This window comes from Misgurnus anguillicaudatus, chromosome 12 (assembly GCF_027580225.2).
Source record: "Misgurnus anguillicaudatus chromosome 12, ASM2758022v2, whole genome shotgun sequence".
Lineage (NCBI taxonomy): Eukaryota > Metazoa > Chordata > Actinopteri > Cypriniformes > Cobitidae > Misgurnus > Misgurnus anguillicaudatus.
In genome coordinates, this window is record NC_073348.2 from 35,722,813 (window position 1) to 35,750,334 (window position 27,522).

The 27,522-nt window shown below is 39.3% G+C and overlaps 4 protein-coding genes and 1 pseudogene across 4 annotated transcripts; all 5 read left to right on the forward strand.

The window, feature by feature from the left end:
• The first annotated feature begins 736 nt into the window (after positions 1-736).
• Positions 737-1,705, forward strand: LOC141368902 (trace amine-associated receptor 13c-like). The gene is made up of 2 exons (XM_073873727.1): positions 737-799; positions 911-1,705. Exons 1-2 carry the CDS (start codon positions 737-739, stop codon positions 1,703-1,705), a joined length of 858 nt encoding a protein of 285 aa, XP_073729828.1.
• A 6,323-nt stretch (positions 1,706-8,028) lies between these two features.
• Positions 8,029-9,052, forward strand: LOC129446245 (trace amine-associated receptor 13c-like). The gene is given in 2 exon segments (XM_073874762.1): positions 8,029-8,076; positions 8,078-9,052. Coding segments are annotated over 2 exon segments (1,023 nt in total).
• Positions 9,053-13,403: 4,351 nt separating this feature from the next.
• Positions 13,404-14,372, forward strand: LOC141369209 (trace amine-associated receptor 13c-like). The gene has a single exon (XM_073874763.1). It carries the CDS (start codon positions 13,404-13,406, stop codon positions 14,370-14,372), a length of 969 nt encoding a protein of 322 aa, XP_073730864.1.
• A 4,705-nt stretch (positions 14,373-19,077) lies between these two features.
• LOC129446623 (trace amine-associated receptor 13c-like) lies at positions 19,078-20,046 on the forward strand. Its single transcript, XM_055207811.2, has one exon. It carries the CDS (start codon positions 19,078-19,080, stop codon positions 20,044-20,046), a length of 969 nt encoding a protein of 322 aa, XP_055063786.2.
• A 5,244-nt stretch (positions 20,047-25,290) lies between these two features.
• Positions 25,291-26,339, forward strand: LOC129446622 (trace amine-associated receptor 13c-like; annotated as a pseudogene).
• Positions 26,340-27,522: the final 1,183 nt, after the last annotated feature.

The window sequence follows — 27,522 nt, forward strand, 5'->3', positions numbered from 1 at the left end:
GCGAAGTTGCTCATGACCAAACAACATTGTATGAGACGACGTCAAACCGAAAATGCGTTTTTAACAACAGTACTGTTTGCACTTTAGGCTTCACAGAGGGCGTGCTAAGGACGTCGGCAATTCGGCGGTAAGCTGTTTTAAACAACTTTGGTGAAGAAATGTGGACGTAAACTTCAGGTGTGCCCAACTTTCAAGCAGCATGTGTGTGGAAACGTCAGTAAACACTGCGGGGGTAAACGCGTCATCTGTATTAAAACGCTATGATTGGCCCGAAGCTGTCAGCACGGTCTGACGTCGTCCGTTCTAAATGCCGGTAATCCTATAATTTTTGTTCACACACAGCGCTTACCGGTAAATTACTGGTAATCTTACAACCTGTCTTATTGGTAAATTGGGAGCACTGATTTACCGGAAAGGTTCTGTTCACACATGACAAGTTAACGGCAATTTACCAGTAAATTACCAGTAAAGACTGTATGTGTGAAAGGGACTAGTAAGAGAAAAGGACCAAAAGCACAGATCACTGGGCCATGTGTAAAGTAGCTGTATTACAAATAACCATACCACCTGTTAGTTGGTGCCCAGCTTACACCTAAATATTTTTTTAAAAGTTGAAATAATTATGCAGCATCAGAGTGGGTGGTAAATGGGTTGAGCCAGTCTGATTCAGATACTTTATAAATAACAGAACAGTAAGGAGATCAGATCAAACTCCTAACAGAATGAGACTTTACTCATGGCCTATGAGACAGAAGATCATGACACTCAATACTGCTTTCCTGACTTTAACTCATCATGCATCAAGACAAAACGCTCCAGACATGAAAACAATATTATGTATGTGTTTTTTTCATTGCTGTCAGTATGGACTGTGTTTTTGAATCTGCTGGTGATCATCTCCATCTGTCACTTCAAGAAGCTTCACACTCCAACCAACATGCTCATTCTCTCTCTGGCTGTGGCCGACCTGCTTGTAGGACTTATTGTCATGCCCTTGGAGGCGATGAGGTTGATTGAACCATGTTGGTACTTTGGAGACATTTTCTGTAACCTGTTTTTAATAATCATGGGATTGCTCATTAATACTTCTCTAAGTAATTTAGTTTTAATAGCTGTTGACCGTTATGTGGCTGTGTGTCACCCTTTACTGTACCCACAGAAAATAACAACGACTAGAACAATAATTATTATCTGTGTTTCTTGGTTCCACTCTTCAGCTTATAACATTTCAGCTGTTATTACTACCTCACAAAGTAAATACACATGTTATGGAGATTGTATATTTATGCTTACTTTTGTCTGGAAAATTATTGACATGTTCCTGTTTTTCCTGCTTCCTTGTACTGTCATTATAACTTTATATTTGAGAATCTTTTATGTCGCACATCAGCAAGTGAAAGTTATAAACTCTCTGATGAGGAGTGGAAAACATCTAACAGAAGGTTCAGTGAGGACAAAATCTGAGAGTAAAGCCGCTCTGACATTAGGAATCATTATGACGGTTTATCTGTTTTGCTGGATTCCCTTTTATAGTTTATCTCTAACACCAATCACAAGCAAGACTTCTGTTATAGCCTATTTTATGTTATGGATGTTGTATATTAATTCAGGTCTGAATCCTCTCATCTATGCTATATTTTACCCCTGGTTTAGAACATCAGTTAAACACATCCTAAATCTATCCGAAATATGTAAACCAGCATAACTTCTACAGGTCTTGTGCATTATAATAATTATTAAGGCCCCTGTATAGTTCAGTGGTAGAATATTGCTTTAGCAGTGCATGAGGTCATGGGATTGAACTAAAGCAACACACATACTGATAATATGTATAATGTACCTTGTACTGCACTGTAAGTTACTTTGGATAAAGTGTCTGCCATCTGTGTAAATGTTTATGGAAACTGCAGGCGTAATATATAAATCAGAGGCTACATGTGTAAATGTGTATACTAATAAAAACAACATAAGTACTCAGATTTTTAGTCTTAAATCTATCAGAATCAACATTTCAGTTATAAATGAAACAAGCAAACATGCAAACTTACTACTCAGGCACAATGATACTGTTCTATAAAATTATTTATTTTAATTTGAATAGTAACTGAATTCGTCAGGACAGATGTCTCAATAAGAGAAAGCTAATTTTAATTTTGAATTTAATTGGAAATATGAATTATTTAATGTGCATAAATGACTGTTGGTTAAAGGGCCATTTCACCGATAGGAACATTAATCTTTATGGAAAGTGAGTCATATTTGTAGTCAAAATGTAACATAAATGTAGAATTTTGTGCCTATTTGACAGAGAAAAGACAAAATGTGACTTTAGAGCACATTTGTATGAAAAACTACAACTGCCACTATGCACCACAATGCACAGCTCTGCAAGCCACTCCCATTAATCGGAACACGGCTCAGACATGCTATTATGTACATAAATGCCACGTTAGTAAAACAAAGAAAATAGCCACCACCACTGTGTCTGACTGACACCAATCATGATTTACTTTTAAACGTGATGTTACATTGTGTTACACACAATAACACTCTGGCCTGGTGTGTAGCAAAGTCTTATTCAAACAGTAACGTGCGGTTTCAGATCCGCAGTACAAATGTCTTTCCAAGTACTTAAAAAAAGGGTATGCATTTTAAATGTTTATTTAGTTTTACCAATTTTCTTTTTGTCTCTTGTTTACTGTAATTACATTTGTGTTATTATTGGCCTCACTGCTCTCACAATATAGACATATAAAACACCGCTCAGATATGCTATTGTGTACATAAATGCCACGTTAGTATAACAAAGAAAATATAAACACTCACTTTAGTCAGACGTCCGTTTATCCCTGCATCCTCCACACAAACGTGTCCCCTGCATAATATCTCCACAGACGCGCTGCCTCAGCTCTTGGAGCTTGTGCTCATAAACCGAAACACGTCTTTGAAATAAGCACGCGGCCAGAAACATTTACAAAACAAACATTCATATCCTTTTCTGATCCAGAAATGTTAAACCGAAAGCAAATGGCGCGAGTCCGTCCAAGCTTATATACTCCGCAGCGCGTCTGCTCGTAAACCGAAACATGTCCGTGAAATAAACATTCCAAACGCGCGCAAATTTCCTCTCTTGCCTAGAAACCTTCAATAAACAAACGTCCATATCCTTATCTGATGCAGAAATGTAATAAAGCAAGCACACAGCGAGAATACAGGCAGTAGTCTGTCCAAGCTTCTCTACGCAGCAGAGGCCGATGGTTGCTGCGTCTTCACCGGGCTCCTCTACCCAGCCGACGCCCAGGCTCCGGCTTCTCCTCGGGCTTCTGTTCCTACATCTGCCTCAACTCTTTGCAGTATTGTGGCTCATAAAGGTGCAATGTACAGCGGATTAGAGCATCACGCTTGTAAAATCACCCTCTTTCATGTAATATTGATTAACTTCCACTGTTATTGTAACATGAATTCTGGCTCGCTCCACAACTTCTGTTTAGCTTAGCTTAGCATAAAGATGGCGGCTACTCATTTTTTTTCGGTCTGTGTTCGTATATTTTCGTAAGTCCCACCCACTTATCTGTAATTGGTCTGAAGCGTGAGTGGGTCCCACCCATAGCCCCCACCTTGGAAAAATGAGGAATGAGTGTCTGTAGTCTTTCACACTCAATAGAGATACAGGATTTCCTTCTTTCAATGACGCAAAATGACGATTTTTACATCATTGAAAGAAGGAAGTGCCTCACTGAAATCAGTATTTCTCCCCTCTCAGGGCAAACTGAGGGAAAGGTTCACGACCATTCAAAAACATCACTGGTGTACTAACGGTCAAAAGCTTATTGCAAATGGGTGAAGTTTCCCTTTAACTGAACATTTCTAACACAACGTGAAAGAAATGACACTGACCTGCATGAAGAGCAACTATTGCATCAATCTACTTACATGTGAGTTTGTTTCACACTTTTAATGAAGCTTTGGTGGATTAGATGCAGCATATAGGTGTTAACAGGACCCTCAAGACCCTGCACACATTTTGCATAGCAATGTATAACAAATTTAATTGGGAGCGCGCCGGATTGGAAATGAGGCTGTATCTTCGCAAAACTTTTGTGTATTGACATAAAAAACTTAATGTCATTACAGAAATGACCTAAGGGTACATGCATCATTTCGTCTTAGCATCCCCTAGTGGTGTCAAGATATTAAAAATTGCTATTTTTGCTGCAAACACAAGTCTAAAATCATGAGAGTGGTCTTGATAGATCCCTTGACCCATGGTCAAACAATACTAAGTGGTTTGTGGTCTGTCACACCGGGCATCGTCCATTTTTAATTTTGCCATTAAATTCAGTAATTTACGAATCACTACAAATCTTGGTATTATTCATCAGAGTACGAGTACGATGGTACTAAATAAGTCATAGTCAAATCTACTTCCTGTCCACCATTTTGAATCTTATTATTAACCTTCTTTTTCGAACTCCTCCTAGAAGACTAAACAAAGGGGAACTGGAGGGCTGCTGGTATCCCTTGTATCCTCCGGTGTTCTTGGAAGGGTAAATAGTTATTAAAAAAATAATTGGAAAAACAAATTCCAAGTCCAGGCACTCAGTATGCAAAAGTTAAAATGCCTTTATTAATATTCAAGGGCTAAAACATTAAAACACCAACGTGTATTGGCCCACTGGCTTTTATCAGGGTGTTGGTAACACTAGAAGATTTTTCATTGGCTTGAATCTAGAGCAGGGCCAACATCGGTCCTTCAGTGCCGATGTCCTGCAGATTTTAGCTCCAACCCTGATAAAATCTAGCCTACCTGTAGTATTCAGGTGATTCTTTAGAGCTTCATTAGTTGTTCAGATGTGCTTGATTAGAGCTGGAGCTCTGGAGCTAAACTCTGCAGTACATCGGCACTCCAGGACCGACCACTGATCTGGAGACACTTGCCTTTTGATAGATTAATCCGTTCTTGTATATTGCAATGTCATATTTGGATAGTGATCATGCCTGAAATTGATTTACATTTACATTTATTCATTTAGCTGCAGCTTTTATCCAAAGCGACCAACAATTGCTATATATGTCAGAGGTCGCAGGCCTCTGGAGCAACTAGGGGTTAAGTGTCTTGCTCAGAGACACAATGGTGTGTCACAGTGGATTCAAACCCAGGTCTCTCACACCAAAGGCGAGTGTCTTATCCACTGGGCCCACACCACCACTTCTATTTGAAGCTGTAGTGGTTTTGCTCTTGAGTGCCAATCCACTTTGACCGATATGTGAAATGGCAATGAAATTGCAGATATGGAATTTCCATCTAAATCAGTACTCATGTCGAAGGCTTAAGCCCAATCCCATTGTTTTGTCTTACCTCTTCCCCTTACCCCTAACCCTTAGTTTTGCATGTTCACGTGAGAGTAAGGACCAATCGGGATAGCCCTTCTGCTCTCATGAACATGCAAAACTAAGGGGTAGGAGTAAGGGGAAGGGGTAAGACAGAGAAATGGGATTGGGCCTTACACTGCTGGGGGTCAAGCCACTTCTGCACTGTACGCCATGGCCATCCTGCAGGTACATCAGCCTAAGGTGCTAAGCCACTCCCATCAAGGGGAGAGGACCCAACCAACCCCGTGACAGATGACTCATCCTCATCTCTATTCGAAACATTTACAGTGAGACCATCCAAGGGTGAAAACACTGGTTCCTCCCCTGAACACACGGGTATAAGCAAGTGTGGCACTTGTGGCGACTGGTGGCATTTGCACAGGACGGACCAGCACGGGAAGCAGACTCTGTAGCTGTGTCCCAATTCAGGGGCTGCGACCTTATAAGCATGCGACCTTAAATATGAGCACTCGGTCTTTCAAGGTGGCAGCCTCAGAAATCCGCGAAGAGAACTGAAATGAGACGGTCTAACCTTCGGACGACCCATAATTGGCGTCACCTGCTGCGCCTGTTAGCAGGATATAGCGGAAACGTTTCTGAATTATTAAAATAAATATGAAATCAGAAAAATATTAATTTAGTTTATAAAATATGACACGTTGATGTAGATTAAACTATTCAACAGTATATTAAATTTAATTAATCAACCTTAGAAATATATGCATAATAAAAATAATAATATTAACACAAAACATAACTTATAATACTAAAACAGTGACAAACTTTTTTTGATAAATACACACTTTTATTTAATGAAGGTTTTAATTGTTTATTTTAGAATATCCAGCCGCCGTTGCAGGCGCGCAATGAATCTTGGGATATCCTCGGCTGTTAAGGATCCATTCGTTCTATCCTTAACAGCGCGGAGAAATGAGGACGCATTTTGAGGCTTCATTCTAAGCATCCTTCGAATTGGGACGGCCTTACCAGCCTGAAGTCGAGCTGCTGTGACGCAATCGGTCTTAAAATACGTCCTTAGAAGATCGCAGCCCCTGAATTGGGACACAGCTCCAGACTCCTGTCCTCACAATGAAAGATGAGAGCCGCGACTGCAACCTTTTCAGAGACATGTTCTCGCAATGATAGCACGTCCCCTCCACGAACGCCGCCTTGGCGGGCTAGCGCCCAAAGCACTAAAGGCAGCGATCGTGCCAGTCAGCAGGAGAGAGAAACCTGACGCATCTAAGGACACAGAGATGGAAAGCCATCCTTAAAAGGTCGCTCCCTTAGTGAGAAAATAATTTCTTTAGGAAGCTGTGGCGTAACTGCTGAAGTGCACAGGGGATAAAATTACTAACAGTAAGACAGATCCGCTGTCGCGCTATCACGCTTACAGTTAAAGTTTTCAATAGAGAAAACCCCTACTGTTGTTATCGACATAACATCGAGTGAAAGACGGAAAGGGAACTTTTGTGTAATGACGGTGCGCTTAATGATTACTTTTTACAAGGAGCATTTTAGTTTTTGTTCCTATTTGATTCTTAACAAATCAGAATATGGTGACATGCCAATCAGCTAAACACCTGCAAAGGTTTCCTGAGCCTTTGAAATGGTCTCTCAGTTTGGTTCACTAGGCTACACAAGACAGTTCATGATCTGACAGTTCTCCAGAAAACATTCATTGACATCCTTTACAAGGAGGGTAAGCCAGAAACATTCATTGTCAAAGAAGCTGGGCCCTTCTGCTCACACTGCCAAAAGCACCAAAAGTTGGTTAAATGACTATGGTTTTGGTGTGTTTGACTGGCCAGCAAACTCACCAGACCTGAACCCAATATAGTACCCTCATCTGCATAGACAAAAATCCAAACACGCGCATTTGGGGATGCGAGTATAAATCATGGACTGACCGGACAACGCTGTCTCGTATAACTTTACAGGTGATTGGAAGGAGAATAGGAACATTTTAAGACTGAAAAGACAATCACTTCATATGACTTTCTTCAACAAAACAAACTTGAGTTCTTTGCGTCACACGTCATTACGTCAATTCTACGTCATTGCATGTGTGCATATGCTCCACACCCCTGTCCTGTAGGTGGCGGAAATGCACCTTTCAGTGGGTTTGAAAACCGCCAATGAAAAAGAAAAGAAGAAGAAGATTGCACATCGCAGAGCATCCCAGTTTAGTTATCCATCATATCAAGTGTTTACATGTCCTTTTGAGCGGATTACAAAAGGTATAAGCCACCCCTCTAAAGTGGATTAGATTTTTAATCGGTTTGGCTCTTTTTAATCCAAAAGGTGATTACATGAAGCAATTTATTCAGATTGAACATTTAAACCGATTACAAATGTCCATGTAAACACAGATAGTAACGAAAATAATATGATGTTAGATTTGGTGACTTACTGTACACACCCAACTTTTCACAAATTCAGAGAAGATTTTCTTCTGACAGTAAGAGAAAAAGACCAAAAGCACAGATCACTGGGCCCTGTGTAAAGTAGCTGTGTTACAAATAATCATACCACCTGTTAGTTTGTGCCCAGGTTACACATAAATATTTTTTGTGTTTTTTAAGTTGAAATCATTATGCAGCATCAGAGTGGGTGGTGAATGGGCTGAGTCAGTCTGATTCAGATACTTTATAAATGACAGAACAGTATGGAGATCAGATCAAACTCCTAACAGAATGAGACTTTACTCATGGCCTATGAGACAGAAGATCATGAGACTCAATACTGCTTTCCTGCCATTAACTCATCGTGCATCAAGACAAAACGCTCCAGACATGAATACAATATCATGTATGTGTTTTTTTCATTGCTGTCAGTATGGACTGTGTTTCTGAATCTGCTGGTGATCATCTCCATCTCTCACTTCAAGAAGCTTCACACTCCAACCAACATGCTCATTCTCTCTCTGGCTGTGACCGACCTGCTTGTAGGACTTATTGTCATGCCCTTGGAGGCGATTAGGTTGATTGATACATGTTGGTACTTTGGAGACATTTTCTGTAACCTGTTTTTAATAATCATGGGATTGCTCCTCTCTGCATCTCTGAGTAATTTAGTTTTAATAGCTGTTGATCGTTATGTGGCTGTGTGTCACCCTCTTGTGTACCCACAGAAAATAACAACGACTAGAACAATAATTATTATATGTGTTTCCTGGTTCTGGACTTCAGCTTATAACATTTCAGCTCTTATTTCTACCTCACAAAGTAAATACACATGTTATGGAGAATGCACATTTATGTATACTTTTGTCTGGAAAATTATTGACATGTTCCTGTTTTTCCTGTTTCCTTGTACCATCATTATAACTTTATATTTGAGAATATTTTATGTCGCATATCATCAAGTGAAAGTTATAAACTCTCTGATGAGGAGTGGAAAACATCTAACAGAAGGTTCAGTGAGGAGGAAATCTGAGAGTAAAGCCGCTCTGACATTAGGAATCATTATGACGGTTTATCTGTTTTGCTGGATTCCCTTCTATAGTTTATCTCTAACACCAATCACAAGCAAGACTTCTGTTATAGCCTATTTTATGTTATGGATGTTGTATATTAATTCAGGTCTGAATCCTCTCATCTATGCTATATTTTACCCCTGGTTTAGAACGTCAGTTAAACACATCCTAACTCTATCAAAAATATGTAAACCAGCATAACTTCTACAGGTCTTGTGCATTATAATAATAATTAATGTTCTGAATTCACATCAGGGTGCTCAGTAGGCTCCTGTATAGTTCAGTGGTAGAACATTGCTTTAGCAGTGCATAAGGTCATGGGATGAATTAAGGGAACACACATACTAATAATAATGTAGAATGTACCTTGTACTGCACTGTAAGTTACTTTGGATAAAAGTGTCTGCCATCTGTGTAAATGTTTATGGAAACTGCAGGCCTAATATATAAATCATAGGCTACATGTGTAAATGTGTATACTAATAAAAACAACATAAGTACTCAGATGTTTAGTCTTAAATCCATCAGAATCAACATTGCAGTTATAAAAGAAACAAGCAAACATGCACACTTACTCCTGAGGCACAATGATACTGTTCTTTAAAAATGTTTTATTTAATTTGATTGAATAGTAACTGAATTTGTCAGGACAGATGTCTCAATAAGAGAAAGCTAATTTTAATGTTGAATTTAATTGGAAACATGAATTATCTTTATGTGCATAAATGACTGTTGGTTAACTGAACATTTCTCACATGAATGTGCAAGACATGACACTGACCTGCATGAAGAGCAACTATTGCATTAGTCTGTCAATCTACTTACATGTTTGTTTGTTTCACACTTTAAAGCTTTGGTGGATTAGATGTAGCCTATAGGTGTTAACAGGACCCTCAAGACCCTGAACACATTTTGAATAGCAAAGCATAACAAATTTAATTGGCCATCAGAGTTTACTGTAATTGATTTATCAGATGGTTCATTTCTGTCTTGATCCTGTCAGTATCCAAGAGGTCAAATGAGCACATATATTGTTACTGTGTCTATGATGAATAAGCCCCCTTTACCTTTTAAAGTAATTAAGATTTTTTTTTAATCTGATTGACTACATGTATAAAATAATAAGCATTAAACATAAATAATAAAGTAGAAAATTAGTCATTACTGTATGTTCCAGACTGCATATTGTCTGTAGATCAACACATTGCTTATCCCCGTCATGAAAAGATCCACAAAAATATGTAGTTCTGTGTAAATGACTTGTCAACCTTTCTGTGAAGACCTATGACACATGCTTGCAGAAAATACACTGAATCTGTTTTTCCACTGGCCTAAAGCAGACAACATTCACAATATCTGAATTATAAAGGCACACATATAGAGGACTGTCTCAGTTGTTATGGTTTGTAGGACGAACCCAAATGCAGACAGCAGTCTCTCAACCAAGACTTTTATTATACATACAAAACAGGGGGCAAAACAACATAAACAAGATACTATTACAGAGGGAGAAAACACTAAACAAGACTAGATCTTTACTACACTTAACAGGGTGACACTAAACAATGAACTTGACTAAATACAATAAACACTACTAGATAAGACTTCTTATACAGCGTACTTACAGGTTTTTGGAACAATGCACAAGCACAGGACAACAAACACAAGGACCTTAAATAGGGGAGAACTGATGAGGGCAACAGGTGACAGCAGTTAAACAATAAAGATGAGGCTAACAAGGGAGCGGGGTAAAAGTGACAAGACACCGGGAACACGTGGTATAGTAAAACCTATACTAAGACTACGTGATCCCACACAAAACATGGGTCTGTCATGATTCTGCCACAAGACTAGATAAAACAAAGGACAAGATGGCGGAACCATGACAGAAACCCCCCCCCCCTTAAGCAGTGGCTTCCAGACCCTCCCCAGGGGAACACTAGACACAGGACATGACAGACTGACAGATGAAAACATGACAAATATACACAGGGGCAGACAATAAAAAATTACAAGAGGGTTGGGGTGACACAGTAAAAACAACAAACAAGGGAGTGGGGGCGGGGGAACAAAAAAGTGCACAAGAGGTGGTCCAGGCTGGGTGGGACTAGGTAGGGAAGGAGTCTTAGGTTCAGGGGTAGTAGAGGGCTTGGGACGAGGAGTCCGGGCAGGCTTGGTGGGGTTCTTTGAGGCAGCAGGTTTGGTGGGGGAAGCAGACTTGGTACAGGAAGGATGAGGAGGAACAGTTCCAGGAGGAGTAAACTGAGGCAGGGTAGAGGCAGGAATAATAGGGGGTACAAATGGAGGCAAGGCAGGGTTCCAGGGCATGGCAGGGGCAGACAAGGGAGCAGACGGGGGCGAGCCAGGACTCACTGGGTAGGGGAGAGAGCTCAGGGAGGACATGGAGACAGAGGCAGGGGACCAGGCAGACAAACAAGATGATGGTGCACGGGAGGAAGCAGCAGATGGGGCCGGAGAGATGGGGCTGGCAGCGGTGGCGAGACAGGAACCAGGACAGGGGGCGCTGCGGATGGCAGCGGTGGCGAGAAAGAAGCCAAGACATGGAGCGCTGCGGCCGGCAGCGGAGACGAGACAGGGACCAGGACAGGGGGTGCTGCGGTGAGCTGCGCAGACGGCAGGGGCTGCAGCGGTGGCTGCGCAGACGGCAGGGGCTGCAGAGGTGGCTGCGCAGATGGCAGGGGCTGCAGAGGTGGCTGCGCAGACGGCAGGGGCTGCAGCAGTGGCTGCGCAGGCTGAGGCAGAGGCTGCGCCGGCTGTGAAGTCAACTTTTGTAAATCAGTACTCATGTTGAAGGCTCACACTGCTTGGGGGTCAAGCAACTTCTGTGCTGCACGCCATGGCCATCCTGCAGGTACATCAGGCCAAGGCGCTAAGCCGCTCCCATGAAGGGGAGAGGACCCAAGCTACCCCGCAACAGATGACTTATCCTCATCTGTATTCGAAACATTAACAGTAAGACCGCCCGAGGGCGGAAACACCGGTTCCTGTCCTGACCTGAACACAAGGCTATAAACAAGTGTGGCACTTGTGGAGACTGGTGGCACTTGCACAGGACAGACCAGCACGGGAAGCAGACTCTGTGACTCCTGTCCTCGCAATAAAAGATGAAAGCTGTGACCGCAACGTTTAAGAGGCATGTTCTCACAATGAGAACCAGTCCCCTCCATGAACGCCGCCTCGGCGGGTTGGTGCCCAAAGCACTCGAGGCAGCGATTGTGCCAGCAAGCAGGAGGTAGAAACCTGATGTATCCAAGGACACAGAGATGGAAAGCCATCCTCTAAAGGGCGCTCCCTTAGTGAGAAAATCATTTGTTTAGGTAAGCTCTGGCTAAACTCCTTTAGTGCCCAGGGAAAAAAAATACTAACAGTAAGACAGATCCGCTGTCGCGCCATCACGCTAACAGTTAAAGTTTTCCGTAGAGGAAATTCATCCTGGATTTTCCGGGATCGTTAGATTTTTTTTCATTCACACTGCCAATGATTTGCCGGCATCTGCAAGGTCCCGGACAGACACGTGACCTGTTAAAAGTCCTACCATATCCACTATCTTCTACGCAGCGTCCTAAGTTTGCATATTATTTATTATTTCTCTTTCCAGAAACCACTCGCATGCATTTTTGTTTATGATTAGACTATAGAGGAGCGCGTGACGTGCCGTTCTATGCTGGTGAATGATCTCAGCAAGAGTGGATATTTGACGAGCTCCCTGATCTCTGCTTTAATCCAGTTTTCAGACATTTCTCTTCGTGATTGTTAATATGCATTTAAAAACCCCGTTTTGAGGACCTGAACGATATATCTTCTTGGGATAAGCGCAGGCATTTTTGTTTATTTTAAGCTCATATGAGCACATGACGCGATATTCTTTAATGCTGCTGAATGAACTCCGCTTCAGCCCAGTAAGTGACAAGCTAACTTACCTGATATCTGCATCAGTCAAGTTTGCTGACATTTCTCGTTGTGAATGTTGTATTGCATGTAAATCCCTAATTTTAAAGAGTTTAACCAACTTCATGTTGCCATGACACGCACGTACTCGCGTCATTGTTTATGCATCTCATTTATCATTTCCTGATAAATGCTTCAATCTAGTTTGCGACATTTCTCGTTGTGAATGTTGATATACTTGTAAATCTCTCGTTTTAAAGAGCTGAACCATGACTTTTGTTGTGATGACGCTCACATCCTCACTACGACATTGTTTCGGCTTCTTGTTCACACAGAGGGTTTTCCGTGTATCTTACTAGGTCCTCTTTCCGGCAATGATCTCAGAAGATTTACGGGACGTGTTTGTGTACACACAGACGCTTGTCTGGCAATTTTCTGGGTATTTTCTGGGACCAAAGGTCTGTGAGAATGGGGTTTTAGTTTGTGCCCAGCTTACACCTGAATATTTTTAAAAAAAGCTGAACTCATTATGCAGCATCAGAGTGGGTGGTGAATGGGTTGAGTCAGTCTGATTCAGCTATTTTATAAATGACAGAATAGTAAGGAGATCAGATCAAACTTCTATCAGAAGCAGACTTTACTCATGGCCTATGAGACAGAAGATCATGAGACTCAATACTGCTTTCCTGCCATCAACTCATCATGCATCAAGACAAAACGCTCCACACATGAATACAATATCATGTATGTGTTTTTTTCATTGCTGTCAGTATGGACTGTGTTTCTGAATCTGCTGGTGATCATCTCCATCTCTCACTTCAAGAAGCTTCACACTCCAACCAACATGCTCATTCTCTCTCTGGCTGTGTCTGACCTGCTCGTAGGACTTATTATCATGCCCTTGGAGGCGATTTGGTTGATTGAAACATGTTGGTACTTTGGAGACACTATCTGTAAACTGTTTTTAATAACCATAGGATTGCTCCTCTCTACATCTCTGAGTAATCTAGTTTTTATAGCTGTTGACCGTTATGTGGCTGTGTGTCACCCTTTACTGTACCCACAGAAAATAACAACGACTAGAACAATAATTATTATCTGTGTTTCCTGGTTCTGCTATTCAGCTTATAACATTTCAATTGTTTTAACGACCTCACAAACAAATTACACATGTAAAGGAGAATGTATATTTATGCTTACTTTTGACTGGAAAATCACTGACCTGTTCCTATCTTTCCTGTTTCCTTGTACCATCATTATAACTTTATATTTGAGAATCTTCTATGTCGCACATCAGCAAGTAAAAGTTATAAACTCTCTGATGAGGAGTGGAAAACATCTAACAGAAGGTTCAGTGAGGAGGAAATCTGAGAGTAAAGCCGCTCTGACATTAGGAATCATTATTACGGTTTATCTGTTTTGCTGGATTCCTTATTTTATTTTATCTCTAACACCAAACACAAGAATTACTTCTGTTACAGCCTATTTTATATTATGGATGTTGTATATTAATTCAGGTCTGAATCCTCTCATCTATGCTATATTTTACCCCTGGTTTAGAATGTCAGTTAAACACATCCTAAATCTACACAAAATATTTAAGCCAGCATAACTGCTATTGTTCTTGTTCATTATAATAATAATTAAGGTTCTGGATTTAATAGCTTTGTTTGAATCGGTCAATGGAGTTCAACACAAGATGTTATGCTTACATTTAGAAGAGCATAAAAGAGTGGTTTGTCATATTACAAATAAACCCATCAGGGCACTCTGTAGCCTCCTGTATTAGGTCAGTGGTAGCAATACATAAGGTCATGGAATTGAACTAAGGCAACACACATACTGATAATAATGTATAATGTACCCTGTAATGCACTGTAAGTTACTTTGGATAAAAGCGTTTGCCATCTGTGTACATGTTTATGGAAACTGCAGGCCAAAAATATCAATTATAGGCTATATGTGTAAAGTGTATAGTAATAAAAACAACATAAGTAGTAAGTACTCAGATGTTTATTAAATCCATCATCATCAATCAACATTGCAGTTATAAATGAAACAAGCAAACATGCACACTTACTACTCAGGCACAATGATACCATTTTATAAAAATGCTTTAATGTTGAATTTAATTGGAAATATTAATAATTTTCATGTGCATAAATGACTGTTGGCTAACTGAACATTGTTGGCTAACAAGACATGACACTGACCTGCATGAAGAGCAAGTATTGCATCAGTCTGTCAATCTACTCACATGTGAGTTTGTTTCACACTTTTAATAATGCTTTGGTGGATTAGATTCAGCATATAGGTGTTAACAGGACCCTCAAGACCCTGCACACATTTTGAATAGCAAAGCATAACAAATATAATAAGAGTTTACGGTAAATTATTTCTTAGAGGGTTCATTTTTTCTTGATTCTGTCAGTATGGAAGCAAATAACCAAGAGGTCAAATAAGCAAAGATATTCTTACTGCATCTAGGACGGATCAGCCCAAGTTACCTTTCTTTCTAGGATGCCAATTTTTATTAATGAGACCAAAATCCAGCCTCACTGCTCTCACAAAATTAAGAAAAATTATTTTTATATCAGGCTGAATACAAGCATAAGACAATAAGCTTTATATAAACAAGTCATTATGTTCCAGACTGCACATTAGTCCCTTTCACACATACAGTATTTACTGGTAAATTGCAGTTAAAAGGTCATGTGTGAACAGAACCTTTCTGGTAAATCAGTGCTGGCAATTTACCAGTAAGAGAAGTTGTAAGATTACCAGTATTTTTAACAAAAAATTAAGATTCAACACTAGGACAAAGTCAGACAGCGCTGACCGCTTTGGGACAATCATAATGTTTTGATACAGATGTTGTGTTTACCCCCGCATTGTTTACGAACTGTTCCACAACCGCTGCTTAAAAGTCAAGCACACCTGCAGTTAACGTACAAATTCCTTCACCAAAGTCGTTTAAAACAGCTTTCAATCTATTTGCCGAATTGCCAACGTCCATAGCACATTCGCTGTGAAGCCTAATGTGCAAACAATATTGTTTTTTAAGACACAGGTTGTGACTCTTCCCCAGTTCACTTCCGTTTGATGTCGCCTAATGCAATGTTGTTTGGTCACAAGCAAATTTGCCACTGTCGTTTGCCACAGAAGTGAAAACAATAAAAAAGATGTGTTCATCTAATAATAGTTTAATTTATTAATTTTATTTAATAATAAAAGACAACGAATTTCAAACTGAACCAATCATATTAATATATTATATAAGTACATATGCATATAAATTGATATAATACGTATAGAAGTATTTTTTAACAAAGTGCCTCGCCCTCGACCATCTGACTCCTTCACGCGAATGACTATCACTGCCTGCACTTTCAACTGTCCTCGCGTCTGCTGCAACTTTCGCTCTCTTAATCTACTATATAAAACAAAAATGTCCTTTTGTCTTTGTGCATATAGATGAATTAGATAAATTAATAAAAACAATACAACATCAGCATGTTTCCCAGCACTCCCGTGCCTTATCAGTGCATATCTTAAAGGCACACCGCTGAACTTTTTGGCCTAATGGCCACAAGCGCCGCAGCACTGTCGCAAAGGAAAAGAACTGGCCAACCTTAAAACTAATCTAAAAACTAAACCTTTAGAATGCTAAACGATCAACATTTTGAGGCATCAGGGAGAAACGCAGTCATGTTAATACAACTTTCTGGTGAGGAACTTGTGGCAGAAGCCATTTCTCAATCTGAAGGTTGCAGCCTCAGTCGTATTTCTAACTGCATATGTCATCTTATTTCAGAATATTAACAATTATAAAGTTGACTATTATACTTAGTTAATCATAAATTGTTGCAGTATGGTTATGACTTGCGAATGTAATGTTCAGTTTACATTAATAAACCAGGCTCGATGACATATGCAGCCTGCATATTTGACCTCCAGAGGCTGCAGCCTTCCAATTGAGAAACGACCAGAAGTATTTCCTTTTTCGAAACAAATATTGTTGCATCGTCTCTCTCTCCCTCGCCACCAGGATTTTCTGCAGTGGCGCTCGTTTTTCCTCTCTTTTGTGCGAAAATTGTCACTCCAAATCCAAGTAAACCGATGTGTTTAGGTCTGCCACTTTGTTATACGTCACGCGAGTGACAGCGGAACGCAGCAAATGAGGAAGAGAGAAGAGAGAAACGCTCGGATCTGATTGGTGAATGAATAGGGTTTGGTTTTACACTGTGTGAGTTTGAGCAAGTTTGACTGCTATAGCATCCTGGATTGTAATGAAAATACTATAGACAGTAAAAGAAAGGTAAATACTTGAACACGTGAATGCAGCATCTGAATACAGGGAACTATATGCAAGATAATCGCTGTCATTTATAAAGAAGATCGCATTTATGTATGAATCAAGATCGTGAGTTTATATAAAAAATTGCCTTAAAGGGGAATCAAACCCAGGTCGCCCGTGTCATAGGTCCGTGACACTTACACAATGCCACAGAGTCACATAATAGAAGTTGCTCTCTACACTCCTTAAGTAGCCTCCAGCAAAATTCACGTTAAAAAAATTGTGTTCAGGAAGTGACGTATGCCGTAAAGCAGTCGAATTTTCTAGTTTTTTTTGTGCGAGTTTTAAAGTACGAGTAAAAGCGATACAAACCCCGTCAGGCTATGGTAGACATGTCATTCAATCTATTTAAAGTCGATGTACTATCACAAGGGTCTTGAAAATGTATTATGAAGGTTGAAAAATTACATGGTGTCGCTTTAATGCACGCCTACAGTATAAAAAAACAAGATGCTGCAGCCAATGAGCAGCCGGCGGGGGGTGGCTGCAGGATGACTCAACCTCCTCACTCATGTTCTATCAGACAACTACTACTCAAGATTTTGCTTAAGTATAATTTTCGGTGCAATTAAAGCGGGATTCGGGATTAAGATTTAGCTTCAGTATAATTTTTGGGACAATTAGAGCGGGATTCGGGACAGCAGCTTAGATTTCGGGACTGTCCCGAATTTTTCGGGATGTCTGGTCATCCTACTCTAAGTCCAGCCCTTTTGTAACATGTGGAATTGTACAAAGCTCATCGTTCTGAGAAAGCGTGGTGTGAACTGATTAGCCAGCTATCCAGTGTGTTGTGATTGGCCAAAGACCTCAATTACATGCAGAAATGTGACGCTCCTTACAATGTTTGAAAGGTGAGCTCTCAAAAAGCAATAGTGAAAGCCAGGAGATACTATCATCTTTACTAGCGTGACCCAGAAAACACAGATGGCTAAGCTGATTGGTAAGGATACTAAAACATAAAACCATTTCTGCATTTGTGATCGTAAAAATGACAAACAAGCGCTATACTGCTTAATACTTGCGTTTATCCGTAGAAAAATTCATTAAATATGAAAACATTGTCTACTTACAGACTCCAGTCAGCAGAGCAGAGTAGTTGCAAAGTTGGAATTACTCCACTTTTTAGACGAAGCCTTTGTGTACATCCAACCTTGTAACTCCCCCGTTTAGAAATTTGTTCTCTGTAAAAAGTGCAGCACACAATCAAACATTTTGGCTGTACTGTTCTGAAACAGTGTTGTAAATAAAACATAACCACTGGTTTCTTAATGTTTACTCTATTGGGAAAAAGTACTTTGCCTTTCGCACAATGTAGGAGCCGAGCCGCTTTAGCATCTAGAAAGCATTTGGTTTGACTGAAAATTTCACGAGAAGCTAAAGAGTAGGATCATGTCATAAAAATTCTAAACTGCACAATTAAGACAAAAAATCATTACTGTCAATTACAATCCTAACATTCCATTTACATTTATCATTTTGATTAATGGTATTGACATTTTATTATCGTAGACTTGGGGCTTGTAACACTGTGTAAAACTCCTAGTAATTGATATCTAGGATTCAATTACTAAGTTGCTGACATTTTAAAATGATGCTGTTTTAAGTAACAAGACAATGACAAAAATAACATACCTGTAAGGTTGTAATTGGTGACTTACACACAACCCAGACATTGAAAACATAACAATTTTTTTTACAAATTCAGAGGGGATCATCTTCTGACAGTAAAAGAAAAAGACCAAAAGCATAGATTGCTCGGCCCTGTGTAAAGTAGCTGTGTTACAAATGACCCTGTGTTAGTTTGTGCCCTGCCTTACACCTAAATATTTTTTTAAAGTTTAAATCATTATGCAGCATCAGAGTGGGTGGTGAATGGGTTGAGTCAGTCGGATTCTGACAATTTATAAATGAAAACAGTAAGGATATCAGATCAAACTCCTATCAGGAAGAGACTTTACTCATGGGCTATGAGACAGAAGATCACGAGACTCAATACTGCTTTCCTGCCATTAACTCATCATGCATCAAGACAAAACGCTCCACACATGAATACAATATCATGTATGTGTTTTTTTCATTGCTGTCAGTATGGACTGTGTTTCTGAATCTGCTGGTGATTATCTCCATCTATCACTTTAAGAAGCTTCACACTCCAACCAACATGCTCATTCTCTCTCTGGCTGTGGCCGACCTGCTCGTAGGACTTATTGTCATGCCCTTGGAGGCGATTAGGTTGATTGAAACATGTTGGTACTTTGGAGACACTATCTGTGGACTGTTTTTATTAATCATGGGTTTGCTCACCTGTACATCTCTAAGTAATTTAGTTTTAATAGCTGTTGACCGTTATGTGGCTGTGTGTCACCCTCTTGTGTACCCACAGAAAATAACAACGACTAGAACAATAATTATTATCTGTGTTTCCTGGTTCTGCTCTTCAGCATATAACTTTTCAATTGTTATACCTACTTCACAAAGAAAATACACATGTTATGGAGAATGTACATATATGGTTACTTTTGTCTGGAAAATTACTGACTTGTTTCTGTCTTTCTTGCTTCCTTGTACCATCATTATAACTTTATATTTGAGAATCTTTTATGTCGCACATCATCAAGTGAAAGTTATAAACTCTCTGATGAGGAGTGGAAAACATCTAACAGAAGGTTCAGTGAAAAGGAAATCTGAGAGCAAAGCCGCTCTGACATTAGGAATCATTGTGACGGTTTATCTGTTTTGCTGGATTCCATTATTTAGTTTATCTCTAACACCAAACACAAGAATTACTTTTGTTATAGCCTATTTTATGTTATGGATGGTGTATATTAATTCAGCTCTGAATCCTCTCATCTATGCTATATTTTACCCCTGGTTTAGAACCTCAGTTAAACACATTCTTAATCTATCCAAAATATTTAAGGCAGCATAACTTGAAAGGGTCTTGTTCATTTTAGTAATAATTACATTTCTGGATTTGATCAAATCGATTAATATGGTTTAACACAAGATTACACTTACATTTGGCAGGGTTTAAAAGAGTGGATTGCCATATTACAAATAAACCCATCAGGGTACTCAATAGGCTCAGTGGTATAACATTGCTTTAGCAATGCATAAGGTCATGGGTTTGAACTAAGGTAACAAACATACTGATAATAATGTATAATGTACCTTGTACTGTTAGTTGCTTGGAATAAAAGTGTCTGCCAACTGTGTAAATGTTTATGGAAACTGCAGGCCACATAAATTAATTATAGGCTGCATGTGTAGAGGTGTATAGTAATAACAACAACATAAGTACTCAGATGTTTAGTTTTAAATCCATCAGAATCATACTTGCGACTCAGGCACAATGATACTGTTAAATAAAAATGTCTTATTTAGTTTGATTAGTAACTGATTTTATCATGACACATGTATCAATAAGAAAAGGTTGATTTTAATGTTGAAATATTTGGAAATATAAATTATTTTGATGTGCATAATTGAATGTTGGCTGAACATTTCTCACATGAACATGCATGACATGACACTGACCTGCATGAAGAGCAACTATTGAATCAGTCTGTCAATCTACTTTTAATGATGCTTTGGTGGATTATTTTTGGATGCACCATATAGGTGTTAACAGCAGGGGTTAAAGTGGGATTTGTTATGTGGGGGGCTCTGTGGGGTTCAAGGGTTAACATGTTTAGTACTTATGAAGACAAATCCACTGGTGTTTCAATGGCATTCTGGACCTCTGATAGGATTTTATTAGTTTCAGCTTTAAAGCTGTGCCATGATTATTTTATAAAATAATGAATTATAATTTATAAAGAGCACTTAAACTTTAAATTATGTAAATCAATATATGCATTTGTGGTATGTCATTAGGCAAAATTTTTCAAAATTTAAAAGAAGTTATATAAATCCGCTTCCTTGACTAATTCTAGGCATGAGATACCCCAAAAGACTTGATTAACAAGAAAGGTACAATGTACTGACTCAACATGTCTTATAAAATTAGACATAGAGATTCAATATGCTGGTCAACAGCTAGTAAAACAATTACTATAGTTAAATTGTAATTGATTTGTATAATCAAAATACATAATTTTATTAAACGATACAATTTATATCCAATGTAAAAGCAAAAAAGCATTAAACATTAAGAATAGAAAATGAGTCATTACTGTATGTTCCAGACTACACATTGTCTGTAGGTCAACAAATTGCTTCTCCCTGGCATGAATAGATCCAAAAAATATGTAGTTTCTGTGTAAATGTTATATTTAGAACGTGTTGTCAACCTTTCTGTGAACACCTATGACACATGCTTGCAGAAAATACACTGAATCTGTATTTCCACTGGCCAAAGAGGAAATACACAATATCTGAATTATAAAGTTATGAAATTTGTCACACATATAGAGGACTGTCTCAGTATTTACTATGTAGCAACAGTGGAGTCTCTAACCCAAACCCTTTAGCGCCACCAACAGTACAAAATTTCATCTATGTTCTTGCTCATAACTGCTGACTTGTAAATCTTGGAAAGAAAATTATTTAATCATCTGGATCCTTGGCTCATGGGGATACTAATCACGTTTTCCGCCATTTTTTTTTCTAAAAACCCAAATTCCTAGAGTGTTTTTCTGATTTGCATGACCGTTGGTATGTGCTGTACAGGGTAAAAAAATACAATAAGTATATATACAATAATACAGTAGTAGAACATAGAATCAACATTCAATTAAAAACCAAGAATAAATCTACACCCCAGAAAACACCCCAGAGACACCCCAGAAAAGTTATCAAAAGCTTTTCGATAGGCCAATCCGTGTCTTGTATATCCGGTGGTGAGCATGCTGGATTGAAAATGAGGCTGTATCTTCGCAAAACTTTTGTTTATTGACATGAAACTTGGTATATGTCACTACAGTCATCACCTGAGGGTACATGCATCATTCCGTCTCAACGTCACATAGTGGTGTCGAGATATGAAAATTGGCTATTTTTGCTGCAAACATAAGTCTAAAATCATGAGAGTGGTCTTGATAGATCCCTTGACCCATGCTGAGTCAAACAATACTAAGTGGTTTTTGGTCTGTCACACTGGGCATCTTCCATTTTTTATTTTGTCATTAAGTTCAGTAATTGACGAATCACTACAAATCTTGCTATTGTTCATCAACGACATGTTCTGAGAGCATCTGCAAACATTTAGGCCACCGCCACCTAGTGGTCAAGAGATGTAAAGAAATCCATAAAAATGCTTTTAGTATTTGATTAATTTGCCATAATGTCATAAGGCTTCACTCTGCTGATTCTTTATCTCATGCTGAGTATGATGGTACTAAATATGTAATAGTCAAACCTACTTCCTGTCCACCATTTTAAATCTTATTATGAACCTACATTTTCAAATTGGCTTGAATCTAGAGCCGGGCCAACATCAGCTTGTCCTGGAGTGCTGATGTCCTGCAGATTTTAGCTCCCATCCTCATAAAATCTCGCCTACCTGTAGTATTCAGGTGATTCTTTAGACCTTGATTAGTTGTTCAGATGTTCTTGATAAGAGCTAGAGCTTAACTTTGCAGGACATTGGCACTTCAGGACCGACGTTGCCTATTACTGATCTAGAGACACTCAATTTTTGATAGACCAATCCTTTCATGCCAAAATGGATTTGAGCTGTATCTTTGCGTAAGCTACGTCTGTAATAATGGTTCCCTGGTGGAGGGAACGAGACTGTGTTGCCGATGACAACAGTAGTGGTTTTATCATCTTCTTTGACCGATATGTGAAATGCCAATGAAATTGTGCGAATGGAATTTCCATATGAATTGGCATGAAGGCTATGTGAATTGGTGTGGGAGGCTTACAGTGCTGCGAGTCAAGCCACTTTCTTATGCTTTTCACCATGGCCATCCTGCAGGTACATTAGGCTAAGGTGCTAAAACGCTCCCCTTAGGAGGAAAGGACCACGGCAAATGGCTCATCTTCCTCTCTATTCAAAACAGTAACAGTAAAATCTTCCGAAGGCGGATACACCGCTTCCTGTCCTGAACACATGGGTACAAGCAAGTGTGACAAGCAGGCTGTGAAGACTGGTGGCACTTGAACAGGATGGACTAGCATGGGAAGCAGACTCTGTGACTCCTGTCCTCGCAATGAAAGATGACAGCAACGTTTTCAGAGACATGTTCTCGCAATGAGAACAAGTCCCCTCCATAAACGTCGCCTCGGCGGTTTGGTGCCCAAAGCACTCGAGGCAGTAATCATGCCGTTTAGCAGGAGAAACCTGACGCATGCAAGGACACAGAAATGGAAAGCCATTAACGGATGCTCACTTAGTGAGAAAATTTTTGTTTAGGTAAGCTCTAGCTGGCTTAACTGCTGAAGTGCCCAGGGGATAAAATACAGTAACACAGTAAAAAACACATAAAAAACAGTAAGACAGATCCACTGTCGCGCCATCATGCTAACAGTTAACATTTTCAGTAGAGAAAACAGGATTGCTTCTCGAGTAACTGGTGAGTAGACCTGCAAGCTCCAAAGAACAAAAATACTGAATAGTGCACACCATCTACTTTTATAACCATATGTACAGAGAAGAGTTCTCCAGAAGAGAATCATTGACATCCTTTCACAATGAGGGTAGGTCACAAACATTCATTGTTAAAGAAGCTGGCTGTTCACAAAGTGCTGTAGCCAAGCCTGTTAAAGGCAGAGTCCATGATGTTTGAAAAATGCTTTGGAAAAGGAGACAGGCCGACTACCAAAACACACTTATAGCCGATCAGCAGTAAGGAGCATATCTACTAACCGACATCCTTGCCAGGTTGCGTATGTGTGGGGCGGGTCTGTCAACCGAAGGTCCAGATTCTTTTGGGGTAGGGGCGTGTTTGTTTAGGTGATTTCAATTGTCAACATTGGCTGTCAAACATCGTGGACTCCGCCTTTAACAGAAGGTTAAGTGGAAGGAAAAGTGTGGAAGAAAAAGATGCACAACCATCCGAGAGAACCGCAGCATTGAGAGGCTGGTCAAGGCTGGATATATATATATGGATTCCAGCCAAATTATTCCTAATATATATATATATATATATAGGGACGAGACCGAGAGCAACGGCCTAGGCCCTCTTCATCTCCACTGCCCTGGTCCGCCTCTGCACTAAGGTCGAGGCCCCTTGCTGCTCCACTTCCCCGGTCTGCCTCTGCACCACAGCCAAGGCCTCCCACAGGTCCACGGTCCTGTTGTTTCATGTTTTGGATTTTGACCTATGCCTGTTATTTGGATTACATATATAGGATTCCCCTTTGTCTTGTTTGCCTGGCTTATTAATGACGTCTGCATTTGGATTCTAACATCAGTCTCAGCTCATTACACTCACGAAGCCTCGTTGATTATCAAACAACAGCAAAAACACCCATTCACGTGTGCCCCAAAAGCGTATTTTACTTAACGCAGTGCTACAGAGATTGTCTTGTATCACTTTACAGGGGATTAGAAAGAGAAAAGGAACATTTTAAGACTGGCAAGACAATCACTTCATGTGACTTTCTTCAACAAAACAAACTCGAGTTCTTTGCGTCACAATTCTACATATAATTGTAGTGTGCATATGCTCCACACTCTGTCCTGTAGGTGGAGAAAATGCACCTTTCAGTGGGTTTGCCAACCACCATTACAAAAGAAAATAAGATGATTTCAAATGCGCTGAACATCCCAGTTTCAGTTATCCATCCGATCAAGTGTTTACATGTATTTTTTAGCGGATTACAAAAGGTATAAATCACTCCTCTCAAGCGGATTAGATTTTTAATTGGCTTGGCTCTTTTTTTATCTGACTAAGGTGTTTACATGGAGCAATTTTATTCAGATTGACATTTATTCACATTTAAACTGATTACAAATGCCCATGTAAACGCAGCTAGTGAAGAAAATAATATAAGGTTGGATTTGATGACTTACTGTACCCAACTCAGAAAATGAAAAAACAACAAAACTTTTCATAAATTCAGAGAAGATCTTCTTCTAAGAGTTATAGAAAAATACCAAAAGCACAGATCACTGGGCCCTGTGTAAAGTAGCTGTGTTACAAATAACCATACCACCTGCTAGTTTGCTCTTACACCTAATTAAAAAAAAAGTTGAATCATTATGCAGCATCAGAGTGGGAGGTGAATGGGTTGGTCAGTCTTATTTAGATACTGTATAAATGACAGAACAGTAAGGAGATCAGATCAAACTCTTAATAGGGGAAGACTTTACTCATGGCCTATGAGACAGAAGATCATGAGACTCAATACTGCTTTCCTGCCATTAACTCATCATGCATCAAGACAAAACCCTCCACACATGAATACAATATCATGTATGTGTTTTTTTCATTGCTGTCAGTATGGACTCTGTTTCTGAATCTGCTGGTGATCATCTCCATCTCTCACTTCAAGAAGCTTCACACTCCAACCAACATGCTCATTCTCTCTCTGGCTGTGTCCGACCTGCTCGTAGGATCAATTATCATGCCCTTGGAGGCAATTAGGTTGATTGAAACATGTTGGTACTTTGGAGAGACTATCTGTAGACTGTTTTTAATAACCATAGGATTGCTCCTCTCTACATCTCTAAGTAATTTAGTTTTAATAGCTGTTGACCGTTATGTGGCTGTGTGTCACCCTCTGCTGTACCCACAGAAAATAACAACGACTAGAACAATAATGATGATCTGTGTTTCCTGGTTCTGCTCTTCATCTTATAACTTTTCAATTGTTATAACTAGCTCACAAAGAAAATACACATGTTATGGAGAATGTATATTTACGGTTACTTTTGTCTGGAAAATCACTGACATGTTCATGTCTTTCCTTTTTCCTTGTACCGTCATTATAACTTTATATTTGAGAATCTTCTATGTTGCACATCAGCAAGTGAAAGTGATAAACTCTCTGATGAGGAGTGGAAAACATCTAACAGAAGGTTCAGTGAGGAGGAAATCTGAGAGCAAAGCCGCTCTGACATTAGGAATCATTGTGACGGTTTATCTGTTTTGCTGGATTCCCTATTTTATTTTATCTCTAACACTTATCACAAGAATTACTTCTATTTCAGCCTATTTTATATTATGGATGTTGTATATTAATTCAGGTCTGAATCCTCTCATCTATGCTATATTTTACCCCTGGTTTAGAACATCAGTTAAACACATCCTAAATATATCCAAAAAATATTGAAGCCTGCATAACATCTATTCGTCTTGTGCATTATAATAACAATTAAGGTTCTGAATTTAAGAGCATTGTTTGTATCAGTCAATGGGGTTCAAATCAAGATATTACGCTTACATTTGGCAGGGCTTAAAAGAGTGGTTTGCCATATTACTAATAAACCCATCAGGGTACTCAGTAGACTCCTGGATAGCTCAGTGGTAGAACATTGATTTAGCAGTGCATAAGGTCATGGGTTTGAACCAAGGGAACACACATACTGATGATAATGTATAATGTACCTTCTACTGCACTGTAAGTTGCTTTAAATAAAAGTGTCTGCCAACTGTGTAAATGTTTATTGTAACTGCAGGCCAAATATATAAATTATAGGCTGCATGTGTATAGGTGTAAAGTAATGACAACAACATAAGTTGTTATGTTGGTAAGGAATTGCCAATATCTCTAGAATAGAGAGTCTTAATTGTGATATTGTCTGACTATCCAGGGCCCAGGTCAGGAAACAGACAGATCGGCTTACTCGTCTGTCTGTTAGCTGCCTTGACATGTCAAGATCACATATATCCCAGCACATAGAGCTTATTTTACCATAGAATCAACACATTTCGACTGTGTCTGTTCCCTAAAACAAACAAATACAGACCACCGTTTACCTCCTCTCATACAAATCTTAATAATATAAAATTAGAAAACAATACATTAACAGATGAAAGTCAAATGTTAAAATTTGGCTTTCTTAATATTAGATCACTTACAAATAAAGAACCTATTGTCAATTAAATAATTACAGACCAGGTCACATTCTTCCTGATACCATTTTTTAAACCCTAGTTTGTGTGTAATGTTGCTATAATAGCATAAATAATACCTGTAAAATGATAAAGCTCAAAGTTCACTGCCAGGCGATATATTTTCTTCAATAGAATTCCTCTTTAAAAGCCTACAACGAACGGCCGATTTGGACTCCAGCCCTCTATTTCCTGCCAACAGTTTGTTGACTAAACTCCACCCACAGGAATATGTCAGTCACCAGCTTTGGCTCAAACGGCTCTGCTAAGCTAAGCTGCTATCGAATCACAGCACACTAAACAAACAAACACAATCAGAACTCGATACATATTTCTGAAGGAGGGACTTCACATAACAAGGAAGACATCAGCCTGTTTTGAGGACAGTGAAAACAGCGCTA

Bases quoted from the DNA above. Each gene is read 5' to 3' on its own strand.
- LOC141369209 (XM_073874763.1), top strand. From the start codon at position 13,404: ATGGCCTATGAGACAGAAGATCATGAGACTCAATACTGCTTTCCTGCC.
- LOC141368902 (XM_073873727.1), top strand. From the start codon at position 737: ATGGCCTATGAGACAGAAGATCATGACACTCAATACTGCTTTCCTGAC. The intron at 800-910 runs ATCAAGACAAAA...TCCATCTGTCAC, and splicing joins CTGACTTTAACTCATCATGC to TTCAAGAAGCTTCACACTCC.
- LOC129446623 (XM_055207811.2), top strand. From the start codon at position 19,078: ATGGGCTATGAGACAGAAGATCACGAGACTCAATACTGCTTTCCTGCC.